At 32.1% G+C, this 13,607-nt stretch overlaps 1 protein-coding gene across 1 annotated transcript; it reads right to left on the reverse strand.

The window, feature by feature from the left end:
* Positions 1 to 754: 754 nt before the first annotated feature.
* Positions 755 to 11,621, reverse strand: LOC140446970 (uncharacterized). The gene is made up of 3 exons (XM_072539566.1): positions 11,468 to 11,621; positions 4,215 to 4,494; positions 755 to 1,204 (listed from the first exon to the last, which is right to left on the reverse strand). Exons 1-3 carry the CDS (start codon positions 11,477 to 11,479, stop codon positions 939 to 941), a joined length of 558 nt encoding a protein of 185 aa, XP_072395667.1. The 5' UTR covers positions 11,480 to 11,621; the 3' UTR covers positions 755 to 938.
* Positions 11,622 to 13,607: the final 1,986 nt, after the last annotated feature.

The raw sequence follows: 13,607 nt of genomic DNA on the forward strand, positions 1-13,607 counted from the left end.
TTTTTCCCAACAAAATTAATAATATATTTCTAACTAATAAATTAAAAACAAAGTAATGCTTACCTAATTATTTAATTCTTCAAGTATTAAACTCAAAACGTAGTCTAAATCTCTAAATATCAATCACAACACCTCACACACGCTGCACTTGTTGAAAACAGAATACTTTCTAACTAAACATAAAAATAAAAAAATACCAACTCATCAGATAGTGTAAAACAGACCCAATAAATTAAAATCGGAGACAGGAGGATCCCGAATTTTGAGTGGTCATTATCGTTATTCCTTAAGTTGAAACACTTGTTGGTGCATTCCAGCATTCGAGAATTGACGCGTTGTTGCATTGTGTATAATATTGAATGAGAAATGAATTTTAATATATTTATATATATTATACCGCTAGCGGTCTAACGATTTATATTTTAAACATATATTTTAAAATATTTTAAAAATACATTGAAAATTAGGACTTTAAATTTTGAAGAATGAATCCTGTAAAATTCCTATACTTTACTATATGAAAAATTCATTTTATGGCCGCCATTTTTAAACCGGTTCGAATTTTTTAGATTTTAAACGTTAGGGGGAATCTACTCAACAATCTGTTTAATTATTTGAAAAAATTATTCTCCTATCTATCACCGTTTAGGAGGAGTATTGCGCACAAGAAAAGGGCATAGCCTTTTAGTATATAAGATTTGAAAAATACAGTAGAATTCAGAACAACATTAATATTTTTAATTCAAATACCATAATGTTTTAATAAATTTTTATTTCTTAAAATAGGTTCTTATCTTTACAATACAAAATAATTGATAACCTATTTCTCCATCACCTACAACTAAAAAGTGATTCAAATTTATTAAAAATCCTAAAACTGTTTTTAATCGACGCACAAAAAAAAACTATTTAATAGGTAATTCGAAAGACATAGTATTCTAATATAACCTCACATGAGGGTAGTGATAGGCGTATCTATAAAAGTATGGATAATATTGGGGATATTCCAGAACAAGATCACTAGGCAAAATTAGTCTGTAGTCAGGAAGGATTTGATAGTATTCTAGTGGTCTTTCCAACTTTTGGATATTTTCGGCTTCCTTTAATGGCATTTTGGGCATTTCCAATTTAGGTTGTTCGGATAACAGTTCTTCTGATTTTTCTTTTACTTCTAAATTCTCTTGTAACTTTTCTTTTTCCAAATCTAAAAATATAAAAATGCTTTATTATAAACTAAAGCAAGAAAATATTCTAGAAAATAACTGTAATAACACAAAAAACACAAAAAATTTATGAGAGTTGCACCAAAACAATAGCGTATATAACTGAATGAATTCTCTACATGAAAACATATGTATTGCAAAAGACTATGTAAGTATGTTAAATACGTGGAAATCACAACATTACTTCATGGGAAAAATCTAAAAACACTCCGACCAAATGAGATTTATGCCAAAAGGACCATCCATCAAACCACAGAGAATGCGAGGTTCATAGAAATTTCCACAGTTCTAGAAATAATCCACAAATTTAAAATTAAATTGCTAAGATGTACACAATTATTCTTCTTCTTTAAGTTCCATCTTCTATCGAAAGTTGGAAATCATCATGGCTATGCGGACTCTGTTGACTGCCGCTCTAAAAAGTTCTGCACTACTGCATTCAAACCATTCCCTTAAGTTCTTAAGCCAGGATATTCTTCGTTTTCCACATTTCGCTATTATATTTCGCCCACACAATTATACATAAACTATTAAACATAATTACTAGATAAGCATATCGATTAGACAATCTATCATGCCGCCTGGCAGTACTCGAATCTATAACCATTTAAATGGCTGTTATACTTACTGGCAATATATAATGCCAACGGTATGAATGTCTTATTACAGCCAGGAGTTAAAAAACTTTTAATTGCAAATAAAATTGATACAATGCTTAATTCCGAAACGCACTATGTGGGTAACAGTTACTGGGAAATGCCAAACTATAAACTGTATACCACAAATGATTATGATGTTACTAAACACGGAGGTTCTGCTATAATTATCAAAAGCAGTATAAAATATTACCAACTACTAGCAAGTTGGCACCTGCAGTTTACAAACATAGTAATTAAAGAATGGAGAGGGCCAATCACTGTATCTTCATTCGTGCCCTCTCAAGCACATAATAAAAACAAATCAAATTTCTAAATTTTTTAAATCACTCGGATCAAGGTGGTGATAACAATACGAAACATTCTTCTTGGAGCTTAAGATTGAGGAATCCACGTGGCAGATAACTACTTTAGAGAATTAATATTAATGACCTCGAAAGTCACTCTACATATGAACCCACATATTGGCCAACAGACACAAGAAAACTTCCAGCTCTCCTTGATTTCTTTATAAACAAAGGTATAGCAGATAATCACCTAACAACTAAATCATGCTTCGTTTTAACATCCGATCACTCTCCAGTATTTCTCACCCTGTCTTTTAAAATAATTTATTTACCTACAACTCCTAAGCTTTATTCATCAAGAGCCAATTGGAATTTATATAAAGAAAACATTACTAATAACTTAAACATAAACTTAGGTCTAAAGACAGAAAGTGACCTGGATACTGCTATGGATTATCATATTACATGTTTACAGAAATAATAAGTGTTCTGGGAATCCACCCCAAGACCCAACTATAAACCTAACAAGGAGTTCTATTCTGAGGCCATTGCACAAAAAATTAGAGGAAAGAAAAAACTTAAGAAGGCATGGCAAAACAATCGACTAGAAAAATGCTAAGTGATAAAAAATACATCAACTGCAAAATACCTAAGAGAGTTATCACTATTAAAAGCAATAGATATCCTTTGGAAGGCTACCAAAAGATTGTTACGACCACAACAACATATATTATCAAAATGAGTAACGGAAATTGGGCACACACTGATGATGAAAAGGCAAATTTCTCCAACACCTGGAAACTACCTTTACTCCATTTTCCTGTGAGTTACAACCACAAGAAGAGGAAAATATTAATCAATATTTAAATTGCCCATACCAGATGTCTCTGCCTATTAAACGTTTTAAAAAAACCAAAACCGAAGATTTGACTTAATACTAATAAAATCAAAGCTCCTGGTTATGAGCTCATTATTAGATTTGTCTTCCATCAATTACCATAAAATGCACTCCACTTGTTAACACAAATCTACAAGGCGCTCGTAAGATTAGTATATTTCCCTTCACAAAGTGAGATGGAAAGAGAGGAAAGTACGATTTAATCCGTAACTTCATATAGACCCATTAGTTTATTACCAATTCTTGCTAAAAGTTTCGAGAAATAATTAATAAAGAAATTAAATTCTTTTCTAAAAGAAAACTGCTTATTTCCTGACTACCAATTTGATTTTTTTTTGACAAAAACACGCTGCAGTTGACCAACTGTACAGAGTTATTAATGTCATAAACCAGGATCCTCCAAAAAAAGGGCTATTGTTCTGCGGTCTTCTTGTACATCACACAAGTTTTTGATAAAGTATAATGTTTTGATAAAGCAGAGAAAGTCCTAGCAAGAGATGCTTAAATGATCTAAAAAACAACGATAAAGATAAAAGTGAGAGAAGAGGGGGAGAGGAACAAAAATGTTCTAAATAAAGGAAAATAACGAAGCACTTTAAGACCCACCCAGAGTTGTAAGAAGAACAGCGATTTTAAAGATCCAACTTTCTACTTCGTAGACTAGATTTTGAATGAAAAATCTCGACAAATGAGATTAAAGTTTAAAGAATAAGTTTCTGGTTATTTCAGTCCTTGTAATTTCTCATTCATCCGGATCCGACTTGTAGTTTTACCAAATACTGAATCGATACAGTATTGCTATATATTGGTTATTAATCGTCAGTTGTATATTCCCAATATGGTGCTAATATTAATAAATTTAGTTTTGCTACAATTTCTTTTGTGATTACTTTTATGATGCCAATCGCATTAAATTTATCAAGTAGAATTTTTGGTGGAGCTTGTAAGTTATCAGTAAATGTCGTCAAGATATCTGATATTTTGTCTTGATAATACTTTCTTTCAAGCGAGCTTTTTATGAATATTCTTGCCTCTAATTTTTTATTTGTTATTTTAGTGTTCCAAACTATAAGAAGTAAACATTTTAAACAATCACAATATATAAGCAGCGTTAAATATCTTAATTATTAAATTTTTCTTTTATACATACCTTGTACCTTTACTTCAACTGGTTGTTTTTCTGGTATTCTCTTCAAATCATTTATAAGGAATTGCTTCACCGGTTTATTCTCTAATAGTGTAGTTTCTATTAAAGGTACTGAAGAAATAGGTTGGATATTAGTAATAGCTAGTCCTTTATTTTCACTTATTGAGTATGAATATTCACTGCCATCTTGTTTTCCTTTAACGGATGACGATGAAGAGTGTTCTAGTGGAAGGATTGATGCTGCTTGTAGGGTGGTTTGGAGAATTAAGATGGTAAAAATAACCTGTAAATTATATAGTAATAATTTAAGTGAAGTAAAGTATTATTACATAAGTAATACAGTTCAAATATCTGAAAGATAGGGCGCTACCATCTTACAGCTACCGCGGTATCGATACTCCTGAATTACTTGGCAACTAAAAGAAAGACATACAAAGCCGAATTGACGATAATTATCCAAAATAAGGTATATTAGAAATATAAGAAAAACGTGCAACCTATATTTACATTTTTATTTAAACCGATTCTTAGTTGTCGGAAATTTTAGCAAATTCTTAAGGTTCACGTTTAAATATCTTAAAATGTACCAAATAATTTCTTTTTTAAATTTTATGGATAAATAAATATGTTAATATTTATATAATGAATAGAGAATTGAATACTTCCAAATGAACTAGCACCGACCCCTTTTTTTCATTTAAAATATCATCGATTAACGGATAAAATCATCGGATAATGTTACTAGTATGATATATATGCCAAAAAATTATAATTTAAAATATAATATCGAGTTTTTTCGGTTTGTATCCAAAGTCGCCTATTCTCGAAAAATTAATTTATTCCATAATTTTGCCCCTCACTGTATACATGCTAATACTAAGTATTATAGTTATGAATTAAAAGAAAATAGAATAAACTTAAAATACAATAAACAAATGCAGCTGTATTTTTAAAAAATTGCCATTGTATTTATGGAGATTTTACATCAAAAAATTATACGAACAAGCTAAATTTTGCTGAGAATGACAATTTTGGAACCCCAAAAATATGCAAGTTTGCCACTCCTAACCCCGGCTTCTCCCAAAAACCCCACCCTCGTAGGGGAGAAAAAACGGTAATAATCTGTACGACGTAGAAAAAAATATGTCAAATAAAACGTAGCTGAGATAATTTTGAACAAAAATGTTTATTAGCATTTTTTCTGGAGAATGAAACGTTCTCTCAGTAACAATGCTTGAAGGGACCGGCGATTTTGAATATCAGTTACTACAACGAGCGCGAAATCAATTTTTAATAAAAGCGTTGTTTCTGAGAGAACGGTTCATTCCACGTGAAGAGTACTAATAAACATTTTTGTTTAAAATTATCTCTCTCTTTGATAATTTTGATAATTGATTTTTTCCATTTACCCTCCCCTACGAGGGGGTTTTGAGGAAAAGCCAGAGGGTAGCAGTGGTAAACATTTTTGCTTATTTTTTGGGGTCTCAAAATTAACATTTTTATCAAAATTCAGCGTGTACGTATGATTTTTAGAGGTTTAGTGGCATTTTCGTCTCGACTGGATTATACCCGTTAAATTACCATATCACCCATATCTTATGTCTTATATAATAACAAAATATTGGCATATGGTATATGTAATTTGAACAACTTTTAAATTAATTCGTAAATAGAGCAAAAATCTAGAATTTGATAACACTATAAAAATAGGCGAAATAAGATGGACGAACTCTGGGCAATGTAAAATTAACAATTATCACATATATTATTCAGGTAACCCCAACAGAAGACACGAAAATGGAGTAGGTATAATCTTAAATTAAAAACTGCCAGATATCTTAAAAGCTTTGTACCCATAACGGAAAAAATGCTCCTCCTTCAACTTGATACCTACCCAATAACAACTAACATTATCCAGGTATATGCCCCTACAGCTTACAAACCAGACGACATAAGTGAAGCATTCTATAATTAATTATCCAAAACCTTGAAACACCTTCCCAAAAAGGATCTAACCTTGATTATGGGTGATTTAAATGTCAAGATTGGTAGGGGACATTCGGGAGAATTCATAGGACAGTTTGGGCTTGGAGAAAGAAATTAGCGAGGAGACCGATTGGGTAAATTCGTATCAGAAGAAGAGCTTGTAATTACTAACACTTACTTCAAACTCACATACAGATGATTATACACGTGGAAATCACCTCAAGATACTTCAGGCCACATAGAAATCAAATAGATTACATTATGATTAATAAAATATTCCGTAACAGCATTACATCAGTCAAGACATACCCAGGAGCCGATATCAAATCAGACCATAACCCACTGATTTGCAAAATGAGGGTCAGGCTAAAGAAGATTCAACGTAGTGTCAACCTAAAATACGACATCAGGCTACTCAAGGACCAACGCATAGAATAGAGTGTAAAACTGTATATAAATAGCAATATGAATACCGATATTCAAACATAATTAATAGACCAGGAGCTTAAAATTGCATAGAGTTTCACAAGACATACAAGAAAAATTCCTCAAACTACCAAAAATTAAGAAAAAATCGTGGATGACAAATGAGATTCTAGATATGATGGAAGAGAGGCGAAAGGTCAAAGATCAGGACAAGACATTATACAAAAGAATAGACAGAGATGAAAAAAGCAATCAGAATGGCTAAGAACACACAGCTAAGAGAACAATGTGCGGAAATACAGCTATTACAACAGAAACATGATTCATTCAATATGCACAAAAAAGTTAAAGAAGCTGCAGACTTATACAACCTTAGAAGAGTTGGATGTTCAGCAGCAAGAAATATGTGGAAGTAACATTTACAGATGAAAGGAAAATTGCCATTGAAGACATAGAATGCCAAACAGGACCCTCGATTACCATTGAAGAAGTCACGGCAGCTATTAGAAAAACTCAAGATGGTAATGCTTTAGGGCATGACAAATTTTATACAAAATTCCTGAAAGTTATGGACGAACAAGAAATAAAATGGATAACGACTATAACAATATATATATATATATATATATATATATATATATATATATATGTGGATATATGTATATATATATATATATATATATATATATATATATATATATATATATATATATATATATATATATAAAACTGGAAATATTCCCCAAAGCTGGATAAAGTCGACAAATGCAAAAGCATGCGAAGACTACAGAATAATTAGCCTAATGAGCCACTTACTTAAAATGTTTTTAAAGAACAAGTGTCATGGACACATTTTAGATTCCGCGATACCTTAGGCACCCGAGGAGCTCTATTAGCTATACAAGTGCTTATCCAGAGGTGCAGGCATGTCAACTGTGATGTATATATTTGTTTTATCGACTACAAAAAGGTATTTGATAGTGTAAAACATGACAAGATCATATCCATCTTGAAAGAAGCGGGCTTGGATGATAGATACTTGCAAATTATATATAATTTATATTACAACTAAACTGCCAACATAGGGGATGACCAGTTGACAGAGACAATCTCCATAGATATAGGAGTGAGACAAAGATGCATTCTGTCTCCAGTGCTGTTTAACATGTACTTGCAGCGTATCTTCAAGCAAGCACTGGGACAACTGCAGGAAGGCGTCTTAGTTAACGGAGTGCGTCTAAACAACATTAGATATGCTGACGACGCAGTAGTTTTTGCAGAAAGCTTAGATGGTTTATAAGCCATAATTTCGCGCATATCAGATATAAGTCGAGAATATGGGCTGGATCTCAATACAAACAAAACAAAGTACATGGTAGTTAGTAAGCGCGAAATATTAAATACACATCTTTTGGTAAACCAACAGCCAATTGACAGGGTAAACAGATACTCATATCTTGGTACTAACATAAACAGTCAATGGGACCACTCTGCTGAAATAAAACAACGCATAGGGAGAGAGCAAGATCAGCGTTCGTAAAGATAGAGTCTCTTTTTGGAAGTCACGATTTACCATTTAGTACCAAAATCTCTATCATCAGATACTATGCATTTTCTACATTATTGTACGGAGTAGACGCATGGACGCTCTCTTAATCTTGTTTAGGAAAGATCAAGGCGTTCGAGATGTTCTATTACAGGCGCATCTTACGAATTTTATGGGTGGATCGTGTGACTAATATTGAGGTCCTACGTAGAATGGGCAATAAATGCGAGATCACTAACTCAATCAAAGAGCGCGAATTAGAATCGCCATGTTATGAGAAATGAACACAGATATGGCTAATTGCAACTCATTTTTCAAAACAAGATATTTGTAAAGAGAAGACCAGGGAGAAGAAGAATATCTTGGCTTCAAAACCTTAGGAAGTGGTTCAATACGTCTATAACCGAACTATCCCGAATAGCTGCAAGTAAATTTAGGATAGCTATGCTGATCGCCAACATCCGGAACGGATAGATACCGTAAGAAGAAGAAGATAAAAATAAGACACCCCTTCTTTTAGAGAGCAAACACAAAAAAAAGTGTAAGTTAATTTTTACAAAAGTTATAATTAATTAACGATTTTGCCTTATTTTGCTGTTTTTTAAGTAACTAAATAATTTAAAAAATCTTTTAACAAATGAAATCTTTATAAAGTATAAATAAATAGCTCTTATTCAGCAGCCCTTCTGAAAAATGAACTTTCAGTATGACAGTATGATCAAATCGAAAGTTTTAATTAACATAAATCGTACCGAAAGCCACTATATTCAAGACGATTTATTTCATTTTTTGAATGATTTTTTTTAAGTTTGTAATGATTTTGAGTATCTACGTAGGCGGTACTTCTAGGACACGCCTTCGGCTCGTTCTGGAAACTTCCTACTCATCCCATAAAATATCTTTCGAAATTTGTGATGTAAATTATTGTTAAGTGGTAAGCGAAGATATAAAAAATGGCATTTTTCGCATTAAATTGTTAATAATTAAACGAAACAGTTTTCTTACTTTAAGTATTGCGAAGTTCTGGGAAATACTTTTTTCCCTTGGCTAATATAATATTATAAATGGCAAATTTTAACAAAGAAAGATATTGTTAAATAAAAAAAAGAATGAATGTTTAAGAGATAACTATTTATAAGTTATATATTTACCTTGCAGTCAAAAATTTAGATAATATTCGATACAAGTCTATATTTAGACATGTAGAGTTCTAACAAAGATAATAGTCGAAAGCTTACAGGGTGCCTCCACGAGATACCTATTCCAAAAACGAATAACCGAAAAACGAAGAAACACATATGTCACAGAAGGTGATGGAGTCGAAGAAAGCTGGGCAAAAATTAAATCCAATATCTTAGCCTTGGCCAAGGAGGTTTTTGGGGAAAGAAATATAAATCAAAATAAATCATTTTCAAGGCGAAGAACTCTATGGTTTTGTACAGAAGTAAAGGAAAAATGTAAAGACAAGAAAAAGCTAACCTGAAATACATGTCAACCAAAACACAAGAGGCATACCATAATTACAAGACAATTAGAAACAAAACACATGCACTTGTAAGAAAAATAAAAAATAATCACTGGGAATGCTTTTCAAAAGAAATGGAACATTTCTGTAAAAAGAAATATGGCGCTTCATATGAGATCAAAGAACGGAGGTAAAGGAACTAATAGAACCAAAACACATAAAAAGGGTACGTGGATTGACTACCTAACAAAGCTCTAGGCAGAGGAAAAACAAACGACACTAGAACCGGAAACACCAGAAATTACCACAAATGAAGGACTTAACATAAATGTACAGGAAGTTCGGAAAATACTTAAAAAGCTGAAGAACAGAAAAGCAGCAGGTAAAGACGGGATACCAAACGAATTGACAACGAGCGAACTAATTCTACTATTCAAACAAGGAGATCAAAAATAGCCAGAAAACTACAGAGGTATAAACTTCTTAAATACTAACCTAAAACTTACAACTAAAATTTTACAAGTGCTAATAAATCAGAGTATAAGTTAAGCAGATGAGCAACAGGGTTTTCGTAGTGGAAGATCGTGTAGAGATGCAATATTCGTTGTAAAGCAAATTACTAAGAAATTACTAAAGTATAATAGACCAGCATTTCTGTGTTTGATTGACCTAAAGAAAGCGTTTGACAGAGCAAGACTAAAAGATATAATCTATCTTTTGTATAATAGAGAAGTTTCCCTAAATATTACAAAAACTATCGAAAACATCTATCAAAATAACAAAATGGAAGTCAGAATAGATGGACAACTTACCGAAGCTATAAAAATAGGCAGCAAAATAAGATAAGGGGATTCATTGAGCCTCCTGCTCTTTAATTTAATCATGGAAAAAATCTTAAACGCGTTAACAAAGGAAGAGGATACAGAACAGGAACCAAAGAAATAAAAATACTCTGTCACGCAGACGAAGCAATATTGATAGCCCAAGATGAAGATAGTCTTCAAAGACTGGTCCACAGATTTAACATAAGAGCAAAAAAATTTAATATGACAATCTCATCTCAGAAAACTAAAACAATAGTAGTCAGCAAAGAACCAACCAGATGTAAAATAGAAATTGATGGCATCAGTATTGAACAATTAATGGAAATAAAATAACTATCTCAAAGAAATAATAATAAACAAATGTGAAAATTCATAAATATTTTAGCATAAACGATATTCAAATCAACAAAGCAATCAATAATAGTAAGTACGAACACGAATTATCAAAAACCATAAAAAAGCTAATAATACAACTATTTCCGATCACCCATTATAAATTGCTATGAAATTAATCTAAAAACCTATTGTGAATAAGCAAATACTAACTAGAATATAGAATTAAAACAAATCAATGATACACTTAGAAACACCTAAACATAAAATACATAAAAACCATTTTCTGTCCAAAAAGGTGGTTTTTATAGGATAAAATTATACATAGATAAACTAAAATCCCATATATTATCAGTAATTGTTAAATAAAGAAATGAACTAATCCTTGAAGAGATGAATATCTCCTAGCAAACATAATACGTTAATATTCGTAGATCACAAAAAACTGTAACAAATTACTAAGAAAACAGTGTATTATGACGCAATAATATACTACAAAATCCACGGAATCTGAGAAAATATTTTCATTAAAACAGGTAAGCAAACCCTTTTTTGATTAAACATACGAGCAAAATTGATTATTTTAGCATTCAATATAATATACAGGTTTTTAAAAAATCATCAAGTCTATCACTAAGAATTTGTGCCCAGTTTTAGTGTACGGAATTTAACTCACCAATTTGATCATTTTCAAAGACTTTAAAACTTTACAAATAACTTAATACTGGTATTTGTCCAAGAGCAGAGGAGACTTTTATATAGACTAAAAAAACAAAAATAAATGTGCATCTGGTATTATGTCTAGAGTATATAAAAATTGATGGTAACGATTATTTTTCTGGTAAAGAACCAATAGGCCTTCTTCTTTGGCGTCATAAAAACAAATCAAGAATCTACTGCATCGTCTACAGTACATGCAATTCATCTAGCCGAAGTTTATTCCACCACAGAATAAAACAATTGAAGAGGGTAAGTACACATAGTTTTTTAGCCGCTCTGATAGCCAAGCTGGCCAGGCAAGCGTTATGTTTATTTTAATTTATTAACAGTCTTCTAACGCATGTATTTACAATCTCCTAACACTAACACTAAAAACACAATTAATCGCAAGTCATCAAACCCCGACATGATATTTCGATTATAGGTATGTACCAAATGAACATTTTGAAGTAATGAAGATGTGCCAAAGCAATTTTAAGTACCTTACTTCTATTGAGTATCATCTGCCAAAAAAAAAACAGAAATTCGGGGCATTTCATTGTCCAAATACGAAGTCGGAAGAGCTAAATTAGTCAACGGTATTGAGATGACGAAAAGCCGCTGGATGACTACCACATAGATCCGCATGGATATCCTTAGTAAACATTATCATGGACCCACTAATCGATAAGTGATCATGGAGGTCGGAATCCATACACCGACAGGAAAAACCAATTAGATTTAAACTAGAGGACCTCTCAGGTCGTCATCAAGGTAAATCCCTGTCAAACAAATAAGAATAACACTGTAACCTTGAAAATTGGAACATGAAACGTAAAAAGTTTATACCAATTAGACAAACTGCATAATGCTCTGTCGGAAGTGTGAAGAATTAAGACTAACATACTGAAACTTAGCATTTTACAATTCCCTGAATCAGAAAAATGTAATACCAAAAATACAACAATTTATTATACCGGTAATAACAACTCCAAATAGAAACAGGGATTATAGTTGATAAGAATTCTAAAAACGCTGTTTGCAACTTTGTTCCCTACTCTGATCGAGTATTGATGATGTCTCTCAACTCTCATTTAAAACGTAAAATAAATATAATCCATATACTGCCACGCACCCACTGCAGACAAGGGTGAAGACACCATAGAGGCCTTCTATAAACAAATTGGCAATATCTTAAATCTAACTTAAAGACATGATATACCTGCATATTATAACGGGCAATTTAAACGCTAAAGTGGGACAAGAAGAAGTGGAGAGTTGTGTGGGCAATACGAACTCGGGAAGAGGAATGAACGTGGCGATAAGCTGGGTAATTTATTTATGAATGAGTTACTCACAACTGCAAATACATTGTTCAAATTTCCTGAACGTTGGTTCTACACGTGGAGGTCACCAGCTGATAATAACAACAAAATAGTCAGAAATCAAATAGATTATATCATCTTTAACAAAAGATATAGAAATTCTATATCATCCAAAATTTTTCCAACAGCAGATATATCCTCCCATCACTACCCGTTTTTTTTGTCGACGAGAGTGAAACTAAGGACTGCATAAAGTCCTTAGTTTCGCTCTCATCAATAAACACAGTTACAGTTAGAAAAGAAACCCTCACACCACTTGGAAAAAGACAAACTTTGGGTGAAGAACAAAGAAAACATAAAGCAAAAAATCTATATAAGTACAAAGGAATTCACTTAAACATCAGAAAGAAATTTTGAGAATCAAAAGAGAGGTGGCTCTCCGACAGATGAAAGGGAATAAAAGATCTGGATAAAAAGTATGATATCTTTAATTTATCAGAAAATTATCAAAGAAATGGCAGGTTCTAGAAATAGCAGAATAATCGCAAAAATGATAAATGGGATATTATTACTGATGTGAATGAGAGATTGTGTCACTGGACCAGTTATATCCAATGATGAAAAAGAAAAACTCTCATTAGAAACCACAGAGGATACCGATCCACCAATATTACGATCAGAATTCATCTATGCCATCAAACACACAAAAGATGGCAAAGCTACTGTGTCGCCTCGGGGTGATAATTAAGGGCCTATACACCTTCTCAATCTCCGGACGCTCTGTAGAGGGAT

The sequence above is a fragment of the Diabrotica undecimpunctata genome, chromosome 7, assembly GCF_040954645.1.
Source record: "Diabrotica undecimpunctata isolate CICGRU chromosome 7, icDiaUnde3, whole genome shotgun sequence".
Lineage (NCBI taxonomy): Eukaryota > Metazoa > Arthropoda > Insecta > Coleoptera > Chrysomelidae > Diabrotica > Diabrotica undecimpunctata.

Bases quoted from the DNA above. Each gene is read 5' to 3' on its own strand.
- LOC140446970 (XM_072539566.1), bottom strand. The intron at 1,205-4,214 runs GTATGTATAAAA...TTATATTTTTAG, and splicing joins AGTTGAAGTAAAGGTACAAG to ATTTGGAAAAAGAAAAGTTA.